The sequence below is a fragment of the Rhinopithecus roxellana genome, chromosome 1, assembly GCF_007565055.1.
Source record: "Rhinopithecus roxellana isolate Shanxi Qingling chromosome 1, ASM756505v1, whole genome shotgun sequence".
Lineage (NCBI taxonomy): Eukaryota > Metazoa > Chordata > Mammalia > Primates > Cercopithecidae > Rhinopithecus > Rhinopithecus roxellana.
Window position 1 is genome coordinate 186396390 of NC_044549.1, and position 21830 is coordinate 186418219.

General features: G+C 42.6%; 1 protein-coding gene across 1 annotated transcript; it reads right to left on the reverse strand.

The window, feature by feature from the left end:
• Positions 1-2978: 2978 nt before the first annotated feature.
• Positions 2979-11959, reverse strand: A4GNT (alpha-1,4-N-acetylglucosaminyltransferase). Its single transcript, XM_010363296.2, has 3 exons — positions 11783-11959; positions 10427-10860; positions 2979-4144 (listed from the first exon to the last, which is right to left on the reverse strand). Exons 2-3 carry the CDS (start codon positions 10832-10834, stop codon positions 3524-3526), a joined length of 1029 nt encoding a protein of 342 aa, XP_010361598.1. The 5' UTR covers positions 10835-10860; positions 11783-11959; the 3' UTR covers positions 2979-3523.
• Between the last annotated feature and the right edge of the window lie 9871 nt (positions 11960-21830).

Genomic DNA, 21830 nt, shown 5'->3' on the forward strand with positions numbered 1-21830 from the left:
CATGTAAACAACCTTACCAAAATGAACATCAAAATTACATGTTTTAAACTATTATACTGGCCAAAATTAAGTAGATGTTTTAAATTGGTGAAAAGTGGGAAAATGGGCAGTTTCAAACAGCCTTCTTGAAAAATAATTATCAAAATTTAAAGTCCTCAAAAATGCAGGAATCAGGATTTTATTGCTATAGTATTACATGTACTATTAAAATTAGAATAACCTAAATATCCACCAATTGAATAACGATTAAATAGATTATGTATCATGTATCCTACAATGAAATACTATGCAACCATTATAAAGAAAAAAGTATATCTTGGTGTGCTAACGAAAAAAGGTACCTAAGAGATACGTTTTTAAAGTGAAAAACAGCATACAAATAACATGTATCTTTTTTTTTTTTTTTTTCAGACAGAATTTTCTCTTGTTGTCCAGCTGGAGTGCAGTGGTACAGTCTGGGCTAACTGCAACCTCCACCTCCTGAGTTCAAGCGATTCTCCTGCCTCAGCCTCCCAAGTAGTTGGGATTACAGGCACCCACCACCACGCCCGGCTAATTTTTGTATTTTTAGTAGAGACGGGTTTCATCATGTTGGCCAGGCTGGTGGTCTCAAACTCCTGACCTCAAGTGATCTGCCCCCATTAGCCTCCCAAAGTGCTGGGATTACAGGCATGAGCTACCACAGCTGGCCATAACACATGTTATGGAATCTTATGATTACATTTGTATTTTTTTAACCGTTGATATGAGAAACTCAGAAATGGTATTCAAAATATTTAATGAGTCTGGCAAAGATACCAACCAATCAGCACTGATGCTGGCCGTTACCCTAGAGAAGGATACGAGACAGCCCTGTTGAATTGTGGGAGTCCTGGGGAAAAAGCAAGGGCAGACAAGGTGGCAGTGCAGGGTACTTGGAAGAGACTTCTTACCAATAAGCAGGAATAGATATGCAGAGAAAGAGTGAGAGGTATCTACAAACTTGACAGTAGTACACAGCAGGCACTTTCACGTTTTGCCCCACACAATCCTATTTGAAATTCTAAGAATGAGTAGGATTTGAAAAAAAATTAATACAGGGGAAAACACCAGCATGAGCCTATTCTCAAAATGTAGCCTGACATAAATTAATGGCATAGATTCACAAAAGACCAGAAGGAATCCAGGGTTATCCGGGGTCCCAGGAACCTCACATTTCTTACCACTTACTACTCTTGCCATCATCACCACCACCATGTTTTGAAATGTTCTTTTTCACTAAGCAAACTGGATTCATTAAGTGATACATTATTACTTTACTTTATTTCCTACATTTTTTATTAATCAAAAAACATATTAATCAAAAACATAATTTACTGCCAGGTAAAGCTCCCTATAAACATCAAACTATCATTAATATCAAAATGAATTTGTGTATGTATGTGTGTGTGTGTGTACATTTATTTACTTATTTATTTATTTGACATAGGGTCTCACTGTCTTGCCCAGGCTGGAGTGCAGTGGTGTGATCACAGTTCACCATAACCTAGAACCCATGGGCTCAAGTGATCCTCCTTCCTTAGCCTCCCGAGTAGCTAGGACTACAGGTGAGCCATCATGCCTGGCTATTTGTTTTTTGTAGAGACAGAGTCTTGCTGTTTTGCCCAATCTGATCTCAAACTCCTGGACTCAAGCAATCCCCCCACCTTGGCCTCCCAAAGTGCTGGCATTATAGGCGTGAGCCAATGTGCATGGCCAATTCACATATTTTTGAAGTATCGAAAATATTTCTAATCAAACCCCTCAAAACACTATCAGTCAGGAATGTTCGATAGTTGAAGAACCATTTGTCATGCATTCTCTAGATGTAGAAGTGAGAGACATATGTGTCCCTGCTTGTCTCTAAGACAGCTAGCCCTAGAAATCCTCACCTGTGGAGACAGTCAGGAGAACTGAAAACCAGTAGCAGTTCCTAGGACACAACCCAGAGGACAACCATTGGGTATGGCAGCAGCCTCAGAGCCTGACAATGGTATCAGACATCTACAAGTCCAAAGCAAGTAGCTGTGAATAAATAAAGCTGGGGCATGAGACATGACTTGTAAATATTTTTTAATAAGACTGTCAGAGCAGTGATTTTTTTTTTTTTTTTTTTTTTTTTTTTTTTTTTTTTTTGATCTGGCTCTGTCACCCAGACTGAGTACAGTGGCACAATCTTGGCTCACTGTACCCTCAACCTCCCACGTTCAGGTGATCCTCCCAACTCAGTCTCCCAGCTAGCTTGGACTACAGGCATGCATCACCACACCCAGCTAATTTTTGTATTTTTTGTAGAGACAGGGTTTCACCATGTTGCCCAGGCTGGTCTTGAACTCCTGGGCTCAAGCAATCCACCTGCCTCAGCCTCCCAAAATGCCAGGATTACAGATGTGAACCACTGTGCCTGGCCAGCAGTGATTCCTAAAGGGGGAAATATTAGACTAAAAGAGGGATAGATGGATATAGTTTGAAAAGGTATCATAATTTTATATTCGAGGGCAAATATAAACTTTTTTCCATAAAGCAAACTATCAAAAGGAAAGTTCTAGAAAATCTTCGCTGGTAAGTGTTTGCTGAAATATTCTCATAATAGTATAATTCTCATACCTCCTGAAAATAAATAAATAATTTATTTGTAATTGACAAATAAAATTTGTGTTTATTTATGGTGTTTTGAACATGACATTTTGAAATGCAGGAGGTAAATTTTTATGTGAATCTAAAAAGGGCAGCAGTTTTAAATAGCCTGAGTTTGTAATTTGTTTCTATGGGCCAATTATGACAGGGTTAAAGTGTATATTGGAAAGAGGTAGGGTAGAGAACACCAGACACCCTGGGGAGGAGAGGAGACTGTCCCAGGGTCATGAGGCCAGGGATTAGGATATAAGTGCTGAGGACCTCATCTGCTTGATCCAGCTGTATCTGTAGCATCTAAATCAATGCTTGGCACATAGACCAGGCTCAGTTAATATTTATTGACTGAATGCATTAATGAATGTCAAAATCAGGACTAGAAATCAAGTCTCTTTTTACCTCAGTCAATGCTCTAACAGGTCCTGGAATTAATTTTACTGTATTGAATAGAACATGTGGCAAAACTGTTAGCTGCCTACCCCAGTACCCATTTTTTCTTCCTCCTTAAACTTCCCAGCCTCTCTTGCAGCTACATCTCAGTCAGTGCAATGTAAGAGGAAGTGTTATATGGTACTAGCAGGAAGTCTTCACAAAATAAAGCAAGTGCACCTTTCCTCTTTTCTTCATCCTACTGCCTGAAATGCAAACATGGTGGGTTGGAGGTCAAGCAGCCACATGGACCATGAGTGTATGTTTTATAGCCAGTATTATTTGGGATTGTTCTATTATAGACAGAGAAAGCTAATCCTAACTGACATTTGAGAGGTAACCCTCTACCCACCCCCCCCCCCCAAAGGACAGTGGAGATAAAGTGAAAATGTGGCACTCCAGGAAATGTCCATTTCCACACTGCAGCAGCAGCAACCCAGTATTAGCTCTCTTTGTTACCTGGACCCAGCTCCCCAGTCACTGACCCCTCTGAGCCTTGAATCAGGTCTCTGTAAGTCCCGGGACAGTGCTTGCGATAGAGATTTTCCACCAGTGTATTGCTTCCTCTAATCACATCCCGCCCCTCCTGGTTCATGTAGTTCCACAAATGCAGGGCGTAGGAGTCATTGAAGCTTGGCTCTCTATCCCACACTTCATAGTAGCGCCTCCACTCTGAATAGGAGATGGGGTAAAATCTTTGGGGGTGTAGGAAGGATATGTTCAGGCACCTGAGGTCGCTCAGCTCCTGGAAGTCTTCAAGTTTACACCATACCCTCAACATCCTTGTCATCAAATCAGGGCCTTGGTTGCCCCAGATGTCTGAATTATAGTGTTCAACAAAGTTTTCCATGCATTTCCACAAAAAGGGGTGCTGGGGGAGGAACCCAAATACTCCATTACTAGAGAACCGAGAAGCCTGGGCAGCCAAAAAGTTCTCCTCAGGTATGGGCCTGATGGAGATGACATCGGTGTCCATGTAGATGCCACCGTATTTCCAGATGATGGCCAGGCGGGATGCGTCCGAGCTGATGTGGAGCCAGTGTCTCTCTATGCTGGTGTTGATCTGCAGGAGCAGGTGCAAATCAGTCCCAAGTAGCCAGGGGGAAGAGGGAGGGGCATCACAGCAGGAGGCCAGGCCCAGAGAAGCTGGGGAGGGGTTAAATAAGCCAGCTTCCCCAAATCCTACTTGCCACAAGCCCGATTTTGCAAATTTACCAAATTTACCTCACTCCAAAATTTTTCATTTAAGTAAAAAGTTGGCAGCAATCAGCATCAATGGAAAGGTTTTAGCACCTTTTAAAGATTTCATGAAATGTTTTTTTAAAAACATTAAAGCATTGGAAAGATAAAGAAGAAATCCAGAAAAGATTTCACAATGCACTGTATGATTCATTCTTCAATGTGGGTGACGTAAACTACAAATATGAAACTGTAGGCCGGGCACGGTGGCTCACGCCTGTAATCCCAGCACTTGGGAGGCCGAGGCGGGCGGATCACAAGGTCAGGAGATCGAGACCACGGTGAAACCCCGTCTCTACTAAAAATACAAAAAATTAGCCGGGCGCGGTGGCGGGCGCCTGTAGTCCCAGCTACTAGGGAGGCTGAGGCAGGAGAATGGCGTGAACCCAGGAGGCGGAGCTTGCAATGAGCCGAGATCGGGCCACTGCACTCCAGCCTGGTGGACAGAGTGAGACTCCGTCTCAAAAAAAAAAAAAAAAAAAAAAAAAAAAAACTGTAGAGGAAGAACCAAATAAAGCCCTTAAAATGCTAACAACTGACAAAGAAAAAATCAGTATGTCTGCTATTTGAAAAATTGGTAAAAAGAACCTTAAAATGCATACCTTTGCTCATTTATTAATTCCTCTAATAATATTTATTGAGGAACTATTTACTATGTGCCAAATTCTATTAAAACTGCTAAGGATACAGCAGTGAACAAACAAAGAGAAAACCCTACTGGGAGGAGACAGATAATAAATAAACATTATGTGTCAGATGTTGACAGACAACAACTATGAAGAAAAAAAGCTGGGTGAAGGGACTGTGAAGAGGCCAGGGTGGAGCACTGTATTACATTAGTTCCCCCAGAAACTGGAATGAAGTGGGTGGGTGAACCATGCCCATAGCTGAGAAAAGAGAGTTCCAGGAGGAGGGAACTCCTAGAACTCTCTTCTCTTGCAATAGAGATTGTCCACCAGTGTGTTGCTTCCTCTAACCACAGACCTCCCCTCCTGGTTCATATAGTTCCACAAATGCACTGCATAAAAGTCACTGAAGCTCAGGTCTGTATCCCAGTGAATACAAGGGCCCTGAGGCAAAAGCACACTTGCCATGCGCGGGAACAAGGAGGAGGCAGTGGGCTGAAGCAGAGTAGAGAAGGGAGTGGGGTAGGCAAGGAGATCAAAATTGGACAGGGGTGGGGAGGGAGGCTAGAATATGTAGGCTGGGGCCAAGACTGAAGTTATTTGGAAGGTTTAGAAGAAAGGAGGGAAGTGATCTCAATTAGTGTGCAAAGGGTCACTCTGGCTGCTGTGTGGAAATCAGTCTGGGGTAGGGTTGGTAGGTGGCAAGGGCAGAAGCAAAGGCAAGTTAGGAGTCGGTTGACATAATCCAGACAAGAGATGATGGTGCTAACAGTGGGGGTGAGGGAAGGGCACATAATGAAGATGAAGCTGGTCAGAATTTTCTGATGGGCTAGATGTGGGGTGGGAAAGAGAGGAGTCACAGATGACTGCAAAGGCTAAAATGTGGGCAAAACAGAAAATTACTTTAAAAAGAACAAAAATAAATCAGCATAAATGTCAATGTTCTCATATGGAATGCTAACATTTTGAAGAGAAATAGAAAGCAAAATGTTTTGTTTGTTTGTTTGTTTTTTAATTTTAAAGACATTGGTTAAAAGGTTAAACAACCACCCCTGGCTTTTGACAAAATAAACAGTCTTTAAAATTCTGCTATTGAGTCAAATGAAAGCAGGTCAACTAAAACTTTGCAGAAATCTTCATAAGTTGTTAAAAATTGTCACATTGTGCTGGGCGTGGTGGCTCACACCTATAATTCCAGCACTTTGGGAGGCTGAAGTGGGTGGATTACCTGAGGTCAGGAGTTCGAGACCAGCCTGGCCAACGTGGTGAAGCCCCGTCTCCACTAAAAATACAAAAATTAGCTTGGCATGGTGACAGGTACCTGTAATCCCAGCTACTAGGGAGGCTGAGACAGGAGAATCACTTGAACCTGGGAGGCAGAGGTTGCAGTGAGCCAAGATCGTGCCATTGCACTCCAGCCTGGGTGACAAGAGTGAAACTCCATCTCAAAAAAAAAAAAAAAAAAATAGGCTGGGCGGGGGTGGCTCATGCCTGTAATCCCAGCACTTTGGGAGGCAGAGGCGGGCAGATCATGAAGTTAAGAGTTGGAGACCAGCCTGGCCAACACAGTGAAATCCCATCTCTACTAAAAATACAAAAAAAAAATAGCCAGGCGGGTGGCGGGTGCCTGTAATCCCAGCTACTCCGGAGGCTGAGGCAGGAGAATCACTTGAACCTGGGAGGTGGAGGTTGCAGTGAGCTGAGATCGTACCACTGCACTCCAGCCTGGGTGAGAGAGCAAAATTCCGTCTCAAAAAAAAATTGTCACATTGTATACAATTGCCAAAAACCTAATAATAATAGCTAACATTTATCAATAATTGTTCCAAGCTCTTTTTAATCTACACAAGTCCTCAAAAATAGGTACTATGATCATTCCTATATTTTTTTTAAGTTAAAAATTATGACCGGGGCAGGGCGCAGTAGCTTACGCAGTAATCCCAGCTCTTTGGGAGACCGAGGTGGGTGGAACACAAAGTCAAGAAATCGAGACCATCCTGGCCAACATGGTGAAACCCCATCTCTACTATAAATACAAAAATTAGCTGGGTGTAGTGGTGCATGCTTATAGTCCCAGCTACTTGGGAGGCTGAGGCAGGAGAATTGCTTGAACCCGGGAAGCGGAGGTTCTGGTGAGCCGAGATCGCACCACTGCACTCCAGCCTGGGCGACAGAGTGAGACTGCATCTCAAAACAAAACAAAACAAAAACAACATAAGCGCACCAATAAGGATGACTAACAGAAAGAGGTTGAAGGTTCTAGCTGCTCAGAGAATAGTCGCCCATCCCCACCCTATGCCCATAGTTCTAATTCCTGGGCATCATCAAGGGCTACAGTAGCCCAGATCAGTGCAGCAAACCCAGTGGTCATGAGGAAGTGATGGCACCTTGAGTCTTTCCTAACAGGTGGTTCCCAGCTATCCTGTGGTGGCCTAACTGGGAAAGCACATGCCAGAGCTCAGCATCCCTAGGGTATTATGGTGTGATCCCTGTAGATGTACAGCCTACTGTAGTATCCTGCAGGCTCAGACGGAGCAAACACTTAGGAGCTCTCTAGCTCAGAGCCCATCTTGCTCCTAAAATCCAACATAGTAAAATTAAGGTGCAGCTTAGAGCAACCTAAACTGTGTTCCATGGAACATCAGTGCCAAGAGATTACTTATGTGTCACACTGAAAGAGGGTTCCATGCTCAAATAAGTTTAGGAAGTGATGGGTTGAATCCAGTTAAATTTCTTTAGTTCAGAATGATAAAGAGGCTTTAATATCCTCATGTGCGTGATTCATCTGGAAGAAAAGGATGTGGTATGCAGCTTCTCCCAAAATAATTTAATTACAGATTTTTTTCAAGGAGCAAAATACAATTTAGGCAGTGTGTTAGGCTGTTCTTGCATTCCTATAAGGAAATACCTAAGACTGGGTAATTTATAAAGAAAGGACATTTGATTGGCTCACAGTTCTGCAGGCTGTACAGGAAGCAAAGCAACAGCATTTGCTTGGCTTCTGGGGAGGCCTCAGGGAGCTTTTACTCACAACTGAAGGTGAAGCAGGAGTAGGCGCATCACATGGCAAGAGCAGGAGCAAGAGAGAGAGTCGCAGGGGGTAGGTGCCACACACTTTTAAACAACCAGATCTTGTGAGAACCCACTCCCTATCCTGAGGACAGCACCAAGTCATGAGGGATCCACCCCCATGACCCAATTACCTCCTGCCAGGCCCCACCTCCAACAATGGAGATTACAATTCCACATGAGATTTGGTGAGGACATATATTCAAACTATATCAGGTGGTGTTAGTCTAGCCCAGGCATCAGGAAACTTGTAGAGTCTGGGAGCACCCTCTAGCAAGTTAGCACTGAGAGCCACAAAGACCAAGCTGGGGTATCCCCTCCACTCCCAGAAACTGCCTCCCTATCCCTCTGCCCGCCCTGCCACTGCACAGGGCAGTGCCACCTGCTTTTTCGAAACTCTGCTGTTGGCACTGCCAACACAGTGGAAACTCAATCCATGAACTGCCCCACCTCCTCCTGATGAGTCCCAATTTGAGGACTTCAGGGCTCTTCAGAAGGAGAGATAGGCACTTTGGGATCTAGAAGTCACTGAGGCCAAGAATAAACTGACCCCAGCAGCCACTCCCAACCCCAGCCCCTACCTTTCTGGCCCACCAGATCCCTCCCCATCAGGTCTGTCACTTAGTCCAAAAAATGTCTCCAGCTGACAGCAACTAAGTACATGCATGCCCTCCACCCAGGAGAGTCCACCCGGTTTCCAGGGAAATGAGGTGGGGCAGGGAGTAGGCTAAATAATGGCTACCCAAAGACCTCAGGTCTTAATTCCTGGAACCTGTTAATGTTACCTTATATGGCAAAAGTATCTTTGCAGATGTCATTAGGAAACTTAAGACGGGGAGATTATCCTGGATGGGCTCTAAATGCAATCACAAGTGTCATTTAAAGGGAGAGACAGAGGGAGATTTTACACACACAGAGGAAAAGAGATTTGAAGATGGAGACAGAGATTGGAGTGAGGGGCTATTGACCAAGGAATGCCAGCAGCCACAGAAGCTTGTCAGAGGCAAGGGATCATCCTTCCCTAGGAACTCAGGAGGAAACACAGCCCTGCTAGCACTTTGATATTGGCCCAGTGAAAATAATCTGGGACTTCTGACCTCCAGAACTGTGAGAGAATGAATTTCTGTTGTTTTACACCACCAGGTTGGTGGTAATTAGTTACAGCAGACAGAGGAAACTACCACAAGTACCTTCATAATATCCTCAATTTTGCCACCTTAGCCCACAAAGCCAAAAATATTTACTATCTGGCCCTATACAGAAAAAAAAAAGTTTGCTAATATTTGCTACATCCTATTATTAGAATTTAGACAGAACTTTATGTGGCAAGCAAATAGTATTATTTTTGCTTGTGTGTTTGTTTGAGACAGAGTCTCGCTATGTTGCCCAGGCTGGCCTTTGAACTCCTGGGCTCCAGCAATCCTCCTGCCTCGGCCTCCGGAGTAGCTGAGACTACAGGTGCATGCCAGCACACCCAATGCGAATAGTATTATTTTTATGTTAATTTTTAAATTACTTTTTGTTTTCTAAAATAATTTTATTTGTAAAATCAATACATTCTCATCACTAAATTCACTCCTAAGCCAATTATACTAAAACACCTACTATTACTGTGTGTTGTATAGTTCTTTGAGGTCTTTTTTTTTTTCAATAGATGTGTGTGGGTTTTTGCATAACTTAAATCGTTATAACTACTATAATTACATTATATATAATTACATTATGATATAAGGTGGTTTTAATTCCATATTGTGTTATGGTCTTCATAGGACGTCAGTTTTAAAAAATCATAGTTAAAGCCTGTATGATGGAATCATTGAGTGGTTGTACTATAATTTCCTTAAGCAACCTGCTTTCAGCTCTTCTATAAGAGAAATATTAGATTGGCATGTTATTCCCTTATTATGGTCTGCTACTATCATGAGGATTACAAAATTCCTCCGAGCTCCAATGGTTTCTCAAGCATATCTTAATATAACCCAATCCGTATCGCAGCATTTCACCGATCCTTCATGAATTTTCTACTTACATCATTTCATGTTAAATATTGCCTGGTTTCCCCTTTAGGTGCAAAAAAAAAAAAAAAAAAAAAAAAGTTTAACATAAGTGGATTTAAAACTATAGTGAAAAATAAGTGTCCTATAAAGATATAAAAACTCATTCAGTTAAGAACAGTCTCCAAAGTAACCAAGATCCTAAAAGAAATAAGGCTAGAAGCAAAAGACGAGAATAAAGATGCACCTAACACAAGTCTCCCTTGTTTATTTGAATCAGTTCCCAACATGGTAAAAAGAGGGCTAAATGAGAGTCGACCCAAATGTGAGTTCTAGTTCCGTCTCCGACCTGAGTCCTTACCCTCAGTTTACCCATATATACAATTTGTTGACATTTTAAGTTCCCTGAACACTTACTTGATTGTACCATGAAAACAATGGTGTGTCTTCAAACAGCCTTTTCATATCCAAAGGGAAGAGGAAAACGTTGTCTATTGCTGAGAGGAAGGAAAAAGCTGGGTATGCGGAGTTTGAGGGCATCGGTGTGGAATCAGTAAGACCCTTCATAAAGAACACCACGGGCCGCTCAGGATAAATCTTGGCAGCAGACTCTACAGCACAGGAGACCAAGTGGGTCGGCTCCATTCTCTCTGAGGTCTCTAGAAACACAATGCCGCGTCTGTGGCTCAGGAGGGCTTCCAACCCCTGCTGGGATTTGAAAGAAGGCAAGCAGAAGAGGCAGCTGGACTTCTGGATGAACTTGTAGAGGAAGCCACAGGCAAACATCAAGATGACTGAAAGGGAGAGCTGGAGCTCCTTCTTCATGTCCTCTTCTCTGTGCCAGCCTGCTCCTTTAAATCAACACAATTAATTAAAAATCACAGCTGCAAAGGCTGACAAAGATAGCACATGAGAAAATGATACATGAATATCATTTAAAAACTTAAATTTTAAATATCCTAAATAAAATATTATGAAATCAAGTCCAGCAATATTAAAAAGAAAAAATGCAGCCAGGCATGGTGGCACATGCCTGTAGTCTCAACTACTAGGGAGGCTGAGGCAGGAGGATCCCCTGAGTCCAAGAGTTTGAGACTAGCTTGGGCAGCATAGTGAAAATTATCACAAAAATTAAAAAAAAAAAAAAAAAGACAAGAAATGTGTGAGAAAGAAAAATGCATCATAACCAATCAGGATTTATCTTAGATTTTAAATGATTTGACATTAAAAATAATTAGTTAATAGGGAAAACTATTGATAAAATGCATTATCTTAACAGGCTAAAGAAGAAAAGCCATATCATTTTGGTTCAAGAGATGCCAAGAATGTGACTAACTTTAAGATTCATTCACAATTTTTTTAAAGTACAAGGAAACTTTCTTAAGCTGATTTTGAACAATGTTTACCAGAACATACAGTAATTATCACACTTAATATGAAACATTTGAAACATCCCATTAAGATCAGGAATATGATATGAATGCCCATTGTCATTGTCACTGACATCATTGGTTACAGTCTCATAATTGTAACCAATGCAATAAAACAAGAGAAAGAAATTTCTACTATGAATATTAAAAGAGGCAAAAGTATCTCTAGTTTCAGAAAACATAATTGAAAAACTAATAGAACTAAGAAAAAAAATTAACAAAGCAAGCAAACTGAAGGCTCCAGAGTTAAATAAATTGCCAAGATCACACAATTATCAAGTAGCAGAGCTGTGACGGTAACTTGCATCCACCTGCCACCAAAGTCCAGGCTCTGAATTGTTACCTGCAGTGTTTTCCTCACCATAAATGTTAGCTCTAACCAAGCAGAACACAGATCTCAATTCTTGGCAGGTCTATCTTTCAAATTACTTATAACTGTTTTAGAAAATACAAAACAGTGAATCAGAGCCTACCTTCTAGCTGGAAACTTGCAGTTAACCAGTATTTGAGATCTTAGAAACAACAAGTTTTTCCTGCTGCACTTTCTGATAAATCGCCACCCAATCTTCCAATTCAACAACACAGGGGAAGTAAATCATTGGCGAATTGAGACTAAACACAAAAAGTTCCCCGGAAGCTCCTCCCTTTACTAAGTTCCCTCAAACACAGACACTTGGGAACAAGAGGGGGTTCACCAGATTTTTAAGGTGACCCACATACTAATCCTGCCTGTTTGTGGATATATTATGGGGGTTATAAAGGGATTATTTCACCTGGAGAAAGCTGTATCCTGCCATAACCTTGGAGCCAACATATCCTGCACTTGTTCAGTTTAGCTTGAATCAAAATTATGGACAGAGACCCTGTAAGGTGGTACAAACACCCCTTCGCAAGCACAAAGTTTGATGAAAAGGAAAGAGAGCCCATCACCACAAATAAGCAATGAACAAGCGCCTGCAGTCCAAAGGCCCAGTGATTTAGAATGTAAGAAGTCCGAGACGGGCGGATCACAAGGTCAGGAGATCGAGACCATCCCGGCTAACATGGTGAAACCCCATCTCTACTTTAAAAAATACAAAAAACTAGCCGGCCGAGGTGGCAGGCGCCTGTAGTCCCAGCTACTCAGGAGGCTGAGGCAGGAGAACTGGCGTGAACCCGGGAGGCGGAGCTTGCAGTGAGCTGAGATCCGGCCACTGCACTCCAGCCTGGGCGACAGAGCGAGACTCCGTCTCAAAAAAAAAAAAAAAAAAGAATGTAGGAAGTGATTCTCCAGTGTCAGTCACAGTGGCTGCAGAAAGGCTCCTTTTTCCCCAAGATGCCCCTTGTATGAGCCTCCTCTCAGTCTCAGGAAGCCAGCTTTGTTGTCCTCCACTGATGTGGCAGTCTCCACATTTCCCAAGGTGTTAGCACTCACCTGTGGCCTATTCCCCACTGCCCCTGAAATGAGCTCTTAGTAATCTTCTTTGGAGCCATCCTCTGCTCAGTCACCTGTCTTGGCCATGAGCAGGTATCCACAGTTCCCCCTGGATGCTGTAGTGTGAGCAGGTAGGCCTGCTCCTGAGCAGACTTTGGATTCTAACATAGCAGGTCCTACATGAAGGAATTAAAGCTGCCGCACTCATTGATGGCTTCTGGTTTTCTATGTGTCCAAGGATCCCAGAAACAGCTTGTAGGTCTCCCCTCTTCCTTTTGGAGCTGAATTTCTTCTCTGGACCTCATCAATTCTGGGCTCAGAGTTCCTTGGCATCTTTCCAAAGTTCTCTGTAATTGGACAGATTGGCTGTTCTTTCCTGTGAAGGGGAGTGGAGATTAGTGCTCCTCCTCCTTGCTCAGGGGTAACTAGAGGACCCCATCTGTGGGAGTGGCAATGCATTCCTGGGTCTCAGGTGGGTCACATATCTTAGTGCCTCGCAATTGCTAGCCCAGTGGCTAAAACTATTGAACAAGTGGTCAAAGCAGAGATCAGTGATGTAGTTAATGGCCTTTGTCAGGTAAGGATGAATGTGAGCATCAGCAATGCAGTGAAATCCCAAACACAAAAGTAGGACCTGTCTGACCAATAACCAAGTAGAAAGTATGATGGAAGTAGCACTGAGCTTGGAGTTATGCCTCCAGCCACCCCAGGCGGAGGGAACTAGACAAGCCCCTAAACTGCCCAGAGCCTCAACTCCCTTGAAAAGTGCAGAAAATAACTGACCTCAGGCTCACTGTGAGAATGAAAGGGCTCTGTAAACCAAAGAAGCAATTGTCACTTTCTACCAAGGAAAATAGAAGAGAAAAATAGAATTATATCAATATGGATGGTATTTGTACTCCCTGATGACAAACATTAAGTTGTTTTGTTTTATTCAGAAGAGTGAAATCTCTTCCCTATTCTAACTCTTTTTTTTTTTGAGGCGGAGTCTCACTCTGTCGCCCAGGCTGGAGTGCAGTGGCATGATCTTGGCTCACTGCAACCTGCACCTCCCGGGTTCAAGTGATTCTCCTGCGTTGGCCTCCCGAGTGGCTGGGACTACAGGCATGTTCTACCATGCCTGGATAATCTTTGTATTTTTAGTAGAGACAGGATTTCACCATATTGGCCAGACTGGTCTCAAACTCCTGACCTCAAGTGATCTGCCCACCTTGGCCTCCCAAAGTGCTGGGATTACAGGCATGAGCCACTGCACCTGGTCCCCAGTGAACTTGTAAGAGGGAAATCTTCAACCCTGTATAAGAGTTGATGAGATGTGTTCAGAAGCCAGGTCACTGGTAGTTGGAGCCTCTTTAGGTTCATAGCCCGAAGTCTTTCCTGTGTCTTTTTGAGAAGGCCTCCTGTCATCTGAGCCACTCTACCTGCAACTTCTCAGGGCCCCCACATCCATCCTTCAGCATTCCCTTTGGTTTGAGAAACAGAACTATTTTCCCTGCCTTCTGCTCCCCTTTCTGCCTTTCCTGGCCTATACCACACTAACTTCTGTCTGTTCAGGCAGGTGTCATAGCAGCAGCTCCTAACCTGGACTTTATAGATCCCTAGAAGCTCCAAGGATGGGCTTCAAGAAACCCTGAACCCTGGGGCTGATATTTTACATCAGTACCTTAACCCAGGATGTCACTTGTCCATACCTTCTCCTACATATCACCTTTCCTAAGAAATATTCCTGCTCCCTGACCCTCCTTGACACCAACTCTGCTCAAAATTCTTCTGAATTTCTTCACTACACAATCTTAGGCCTTCTCCAACTAGCCAAGCAACCCCTAGGAATCCCAGTGTAGATATCTGATTAGAGATGTACAAAGAACCACTTGTCTTTGAGCAATGGATGTGTCTGAATACACCAATGACAGTCACATATGCATTCATGCGTTGTCTACTTTCCTGGGAATTTCTGGGTCATATGAGAGAGTTCTTGCTTCCTCCATTATGATGTAAGCCAGACTCGGTCAATCCAACAGACTATGGAGCCTGGGCAATTGTTGCTGACTGATAAGAACTTAGGAAATGTGAATTGATGTGGCCCCAAATAAATTAACAGGATAAGACAAAACATCTGAATTCAGCATTTTTCTATTATATGTGGATGTTTGGAACTAGTGTTAAAAAAGAAAAAAAAAAAAAAAAAAGGCAGACCAGGGAGGAAAACCATAGAACTGGAGGAGAAGAGGAGAAATTTCCACAACTCTTCAGTCCTTTGGATGACCTCTGATAAACTCAAATGAAAATAGTTCATTGTTTGGCACTAAATTTCCTCCTTCTACAGGACCCACTGTATTAAGAAGGGGAAGGTAAAAGAAGTTTTTTTAACAATAAATATTTGTCGAATTGAATTTCACATGAAAAGCACAATGCTTAATTCTATAGCTTCTTTGAACTCACATTTATTGCATGAGGGAAATTTTCAACCTAGGAATATTTTGTCCTCTTTACTTTGGAGCCTTTGGAACCACAGTTCCGGTTTTAACATATTTGTTAAGCAAGTAGGGCTGATAAATTTGTTGAAGCATTCAGTTATTAACAGGGAGAAACCAATACACAAAGCGATATCTTATCAACAATGTCAATTCCCTTCACCACTGTTCTGAAGTTGGAGCAAACACTGGAATGCTGGGTTCACATGAATGGAGAGATGGCTGGGCAGAAGCATTTCACTGCAGACTAAGGACAATCCATAGCACAACACTAGGAAACCCATAGAGGAATAATAAAATAATTGACATGCATTAAGGACTGACATTATCAACATTAAATCCTGAAAAAAATAATTGTTAAAAAGTATTTTTCACTAAAAATCAATGAGTTAACACCAGATAAAAATCTCTTTGTCCCTTAGCAATATTTTAAACTGTTCTGCATTTTCAAGGAAATGAATCTAGCCTTGTGTATCTGGTGATAATGCTTTTTGTTCTCCACTCAGCCACAGCAGTCCAACATGCCCCTGTTTGCAACACTTCACACAGCTATCAATAATTGATTTCCGGGTTTGTTCTGGAAATTATTGTGTTCACACATGTAGTTCCCCCCCTTTTTTAATTTACTTGCAGATAAAAGAGTAGGTGAGGGATAAGAGCAGGGAGATAAGGGGAAATAAGTTAATAAATGTTCCCTATAAACCAGTTGTGCCCCAGACACCACTTTCAAAGACTGAAGAATAGGGTCTGCAAGAAGCCTATAGAAAAGAGTGGCACCTTTCTGAGAGCGAGGGGCTATTTGAGGAGACCTTGCTAAGTTCTGTAAGCCAGAGTTTACCTTCTTTTTCTTGTAAGGAACTGAAAACAGCCTAGGGCCATCTATGCTAAGTGTCCACATGGCACAGGACTTTATAAAGCCTGAGTGTCTGAGAATGAGCACTTTTCAACATGGCTGAAAGAAACTGTTATGGATTGAATGTTTGCACCCCTCTGTATGTTGAAGCCCTAACCCACAATGTGATGGTCTCTCTCTCTTTCTCTCTCTCTCTCTCTCTCTCTCCATATATACCATGGAAAGGCTATATGAGCAACACGGAGAGAAGGTGGCTACAATAAATGTCTGTTGTTTAAGCCACCCAAACTGTGGTATTTTGTTATAGCAGCCCAAGCTAAGACAGAAACCCCAGGGTAGGTTTCTTCTGTTCAATCCCCTTACTCACGTTTTTATGAGAATCTGTTTTTGAGCCATGAGTGAGGTTAGAGCTGCTCTTGAGATTTACAGAATTGGGGCCGGGCGCGGTGGCTCAAGCCTGTAATCCCAGCACTTTGGGAGGCCAAGACGGGCGGATCACGAGGTCAGGAGATCAAGACCATCCTGGTTAATATGGTGAAACCCCGTCTCTACTAAAAAATACAAAAATCTAGCCGGGAGAGGTGGCGGGTGCCTGTAGTCCCAGCTACTGGGGAGGCTGAGGCACGAGAATGGTGTAAACCCGGGAGGCGGAGCTTGCAGTGAGCTGAGATCTGGCCACTGCACTCCAGCCCGGGCAACAGAGCGAGACTCCGTCTCAAAAAAAGAAAAAAAAAAAAAAAGATTTACAGAATTGGGACCAGGCTTCAGTGGGGAAGGAGTAACTTCATCTGCAACAGAAACCTGTAGCAAGTGGAACTGTCCTCCTAACCTGAGGCCTCTCTGCCTTTCCTTCCTTTTGTCCTTCCACACACCCCCGCTCTGTCCTCTTGCTATGTCTTTTCTCTTTAAATGGAGATCCCTGGTCTTCCTTATCTCAGTGACTGACAATCACCATGCACTCAGTTGCCCAAGCCAGAAACCAGAGGTTAATTCTGAACTCTTCTTTCTCCTTACCCCTCACATCTAAGCTACAAAGTTCAGGTCCTCTGAGAAGCAGAGACCATGATGACATTAACTGCACAAGGTTTTATTGCGGAAATGCATATTTGAGAAAAATAGGAAGAAAGTCTTGTATGGCTGGGACAGTTATCAAGTCACAATGCAGATCTGAGAAAAGTTGGGGGGAAGCATTCTAGGCTGGCTTGTCTAAGGTTGTCCTTGTCTAAAGAAGATTCAGCACAGTCACTGGGGAGTCTTCAAGCCAAAGTCAGTCATACAGGCTGGGCACGGTGGCTCACACCTATAATCCCAGCACTTTGGGAGGCCAAGACAGGTGGATCACCTGAGATCAGGAGTTCAAGACCAGCCTGGCTAACATGGTGAAACCCCATCTCTACTAAAAATACAAAAATTAGCCAGTGGTGGTGAGCACCTATAATCCCAGCTACTCAGGAGGCTGAGGCAGGAGAACGGCTTGAACCCAGGAGGTGTAGGTTGTAGTGAGCCAAGATTACACCACTGCACTCCAGCCTGGGAGACAGAGTGAGACTTCATCTCAAAAATAAATAAATAAATAAAAGTCAGTCATAGAGTAGTTCTGCCTCTCCCAAGAGTGGGTGTACCTTAATACTCTTGCCACATCCAATCATTGGCTGGGAGCAGCCTGTGGAAGGAGTGGCCTCGGCATAAAATCAGTGATGTGTTTCATAGTGCAGCAGCAGCAGCTAGGACCCCTGGTCAGTTATGCTGTCTCTAGCTGGAGGTCTGTGAGGCACATTCTCGCAACTGCCACAGTGCATCCCTTGAGCTGCATAGATTTACTTCTGCACAGAGGTTCCAGAGGCCTTTCTTCCTGGGAGGAACTAACAAGAAGGAGGTTACTGAGATGAGCTACAGCCCCTGTCACCGTAGTTGATCTTGAGCAGCAACTCATCTTGTCCCTTCTCAATATTCATTCTAAATTCCCTTACCCTCAGAAGGTACCTCATCAGATGTTGGTAGCTCAGCTGGTTGTGCAACTTACCCTGAGGTGCTAAATGCTTGATAGTCATAACTTTCTCAGTTCAGGGTTGCTGCACATGTCTGTTCACAGTTACAGTGGGGCAAGGGAGTACCAGGAGGCCCAAAGTGGATCTCATAGGTACCATATCTATTCCTCCCTGCTGCTATTGTGAGAGAGCAGCCTTACTTCCTCTTGCCAATCAGGGTTAATTACTTCTATCAGTGTAACTACTTTTTACTTGCTGGTGCCAAAGCACAAGGAGTCCAAGATGCCCTGCAGTAGTTTGTAATACAGGGGAACCCTTGCAGTATCACCTGGCAATAATCTTCTCTGTTTGGGACAAGAACCTCCAACACTGAAGAGCTCAGAGTTTCAGGAACAAGAAACACAAAATCTCCTAGTAGATCATTAGGAGTGAGGATTAGTGGGGCCACTCCTATTCACACCTCCTTAATGCCTGTATCCTTCCTACTGGGAACAGAGCACCCAATGCACATCTCTCGATAGACATAAATATGTTGTGTCCTGAAGGATGGTATCCCACTCTTTCAGAGTGTTTCTTCCGAGCAAGCACTTTAGTTGCGCCTTTAGAAGGCCATTCCAGAAAGCTGCCTCTGAGTGGTGTGATATGTGATACAGCCAGTGGATCCCATGGTCATGGGCCCACTCCTGCACCTCCATCACTGTAAAATGGTGGTCAAATTCTATGCTATATGAGATCCCACGCCTGTGTACCAGGCATTTCTTAACCCTCAGATAGTGCTGTTGTTGAGGTGTTACAGGAAGGAAAAGAAAATTCATACCAGGAATTTTCACTCCTGTGGGGATGAACGATTGGCTCTTTCAAGGTGTGATGGTTAATTTTATGTGCCAACTTGACTGGGCTAAAGGATGCCCAGATAGCTGGTAAAACATTATTTCCAGGTGTGTCTGTGGGAGTGGTTCCAAAAGAAATTAGCATTTGAATCAGTAGACTGAGTAAAGAAGATCCACCCTCACCTATGTGGGTGGGCATCATCCAATCTGGTAAGGACCTAAATAGAACAAAAAGGCTAAGGAATGGTGACTTCCCTTTCTCTCTCTCCCTCTTGCCCTCTTTGTTTGTGAACTGGGACATCCATCTTCTCCTGCTCTCAGACATTGGAGCTGCTGGTTTTGGGCCTTCAGACTCCAGGACTTACTCTAGGCTCTCCCTAACCATTCCCCAACGCTGCCCCCGCCCAGCCCCCCAAACACACAGTTCTCAGGCCTTCAGACTTGGACTGAATTACACCACAGGCTTTCCTGGTCTTCAGCATGCAGTTAGCAGATCATGGCATTTTTTGGTCTCCATAACTGGGTAAGCCAATTCCCATAATAAACCTCCTCTTATATATCTACATCTATTCCATCGGTTCTGTTTCTCTGGAGAACCTTGATTAACACACAACAGAAGGGTGTGATGTGGTCAACCAACTTGGCACCAAGTAGCCACTTAGTCCCCTCAGTAAATAATGCCATATCAGGGACTTAATGTTGCTCTCTGTTGCTGACAAGTAGGGCATTCAGAGGCAGCAGTCGTTAGTTTGGTCCTGGTAAGTGGGAGTCTATGCTGTTAGGCCAATACATGGTCTCTATCTTTGCCATGATGGCCCTTCCATTTATGTTCCCATCATGCAAATTTTGGGATGGTGACCAATTGCTAGATTGTCAGTAGTACCCCAGTGTTCCTGTGAGACGTCTCGCTGTTGTTCTATTGGCATTTCTCTGATAATTCTTAAGTTGAAGTATCACTTCATAAAAAGTTAGCTTTTTTGTTTCCTCTGGTATAAATTGCCTTTTCATGCACTTTGCTCATCTTTCTGTTGGATTCTCTGCCTTTTTATTGTAAATCTACAACTTCCTTATAAAATCTAGATATTAGTCTCATGTTGGTTTTAAATATTGCAACTATTTTCTCCCAATATGTCATCTGGTTTGTCTTTCTATTTAACAGATATTCTTATTTTGATGCAATAAATACAGGAGTTATTTTGTTGAATAACGTGTGTCTTGGAGATCTTTTTGAAAAAGACCTTCCTCACTCCTAAATTACAAAAATATTCTCCTGCATTTTTTCTTTTTCCTGTATAATTTTTTTTTAAATGGAGTCTTACTCTGTCTCCGAGGCTGGAGTGCAGTGGTGCAATCTCAGCTCACCGCAAGGTCCACCTCCTGGGTTCAAGCGATTCTCCTGCCTCAGCCTCCCAAGTAGCTGGGACTACAGGAACACATCACCACACCCAGCTAATTTTTGTTTTATTAATAGAGACAGAGTTTCACCATGTTGGCCAGGTTGGTCTCGAACTCCTGACTTCAAGTGATCTTCCTGCCTCGGCCTGCCAAAGTGCTGGAATTACAGGCATGAGCCACTGTGCGTGGCCATTCTGTATAATTTCATAGATTAAATTAAACTTATTCATTCATCTGGAGTCCACGTTTGTACATAATAAGATATGGAGATTGGCTTTTCCTTTCCTCCATATGGAGAATCTGTTTCCACAACATTGTCTACAAAATATTTCGTGTTGTCTCTGTTGGGTTGTGATGCCAATGCTATCACACAGCAAGTCTCCATATGCATGTCATATATATGTACATATTTGAATATGTCTCTGAGTTTTCTCTTTTGTTCCACTGGTCTAATTGTTCTGTACCTGTACTTCTTTGCCTGTACTTTTAAAATTCCACTGGCTTTGTCTGGTAGTCTTAATTCATGGTAGGTATTGAAGGACTGCATCCTTTTCTGATTCCCCACGTCCTTGGAGCAGCTGCCTCAGCAGAACAAAATGGCTGCAAAAGGCAGTAGCAATAGTGAGACACTTGTCCTTAGAATAAATTGATAGAAATGAATGAAGATTAAGGAACAGGTAAAAAAAAAAAAAAAAAAAAAAAAAAAAAAAAAAAAAAAAAAAAAAGCTGTGGCTGGATAGAACATATTCCTGGAAGAAATGAAGAAAAAAGAAGTAGGAAAGGAAGAGGAGGACTGGAAGAAAAAGAAACAGGTATCAGCAACAACAGCTATTCAGAAGAAAGAATTTGAAGAATTTGAAACTATTTAGAAGTAAAAAAACCACAAACTATTAGTGAAAATGATAGTCCAAAATAAGTGCGGGATGTGGTACAAACATAAATTTTATCTCAAGAGATCTCAGCAGAATTTTAAGAAAATAATAACAGCAGCCATATAATTTTTTAATCTCTCCAAATCTCCATGTAAAAATATGTAGAGCAACTATATTTTAAAACCGGAATACCACAGGCAAAATTTACTACAAAACTAGGTGACAAGGTATCCCCATAAATCCCAAAATATATGTGGATGATAACAGACCACCAATAGCCCCAAGAATTCCAGGGTATCAGTTCTGTGCTCTACCAATCGAAATCCCAGTAAGTTGTTTTCTGAATATTGATTAAATGATTCCTAAGTTTATATAGATAGGCAAAAGACCCACAATAGCCAACAGAATATTGAAGGGGAAAAACAAAGTTGAAAGACTAACACCACCTGACTTCAAGACTTATTATAAAGCTAAAATAATCAAGATAGTGTGTTATTGGCAAAAGAATAGACAAATAGATTAACGAAACAGAATAGAGAGCCCAGAAATAGATCCTTACAAATAT

What these genes read in the sequence shown, in the direction of transcription:
- A4GNT (XM_010363296.2), bottom strand. Translation starts at nt 10,834, where the DNA reads ATGAAGAAGGAGCTCCAGCTCTCCCTTTCAGTCATCTTGATGTTTGCC. An exon ending in TGTTTTCATGGTACAATCAA is followed by an intron (nt 4,145 to 10,426) that starts GTAAGTGTTCAG and finishes CTGCTCCTGCAG; the next exon opens with ATCAACACCAGCATAGAGAG.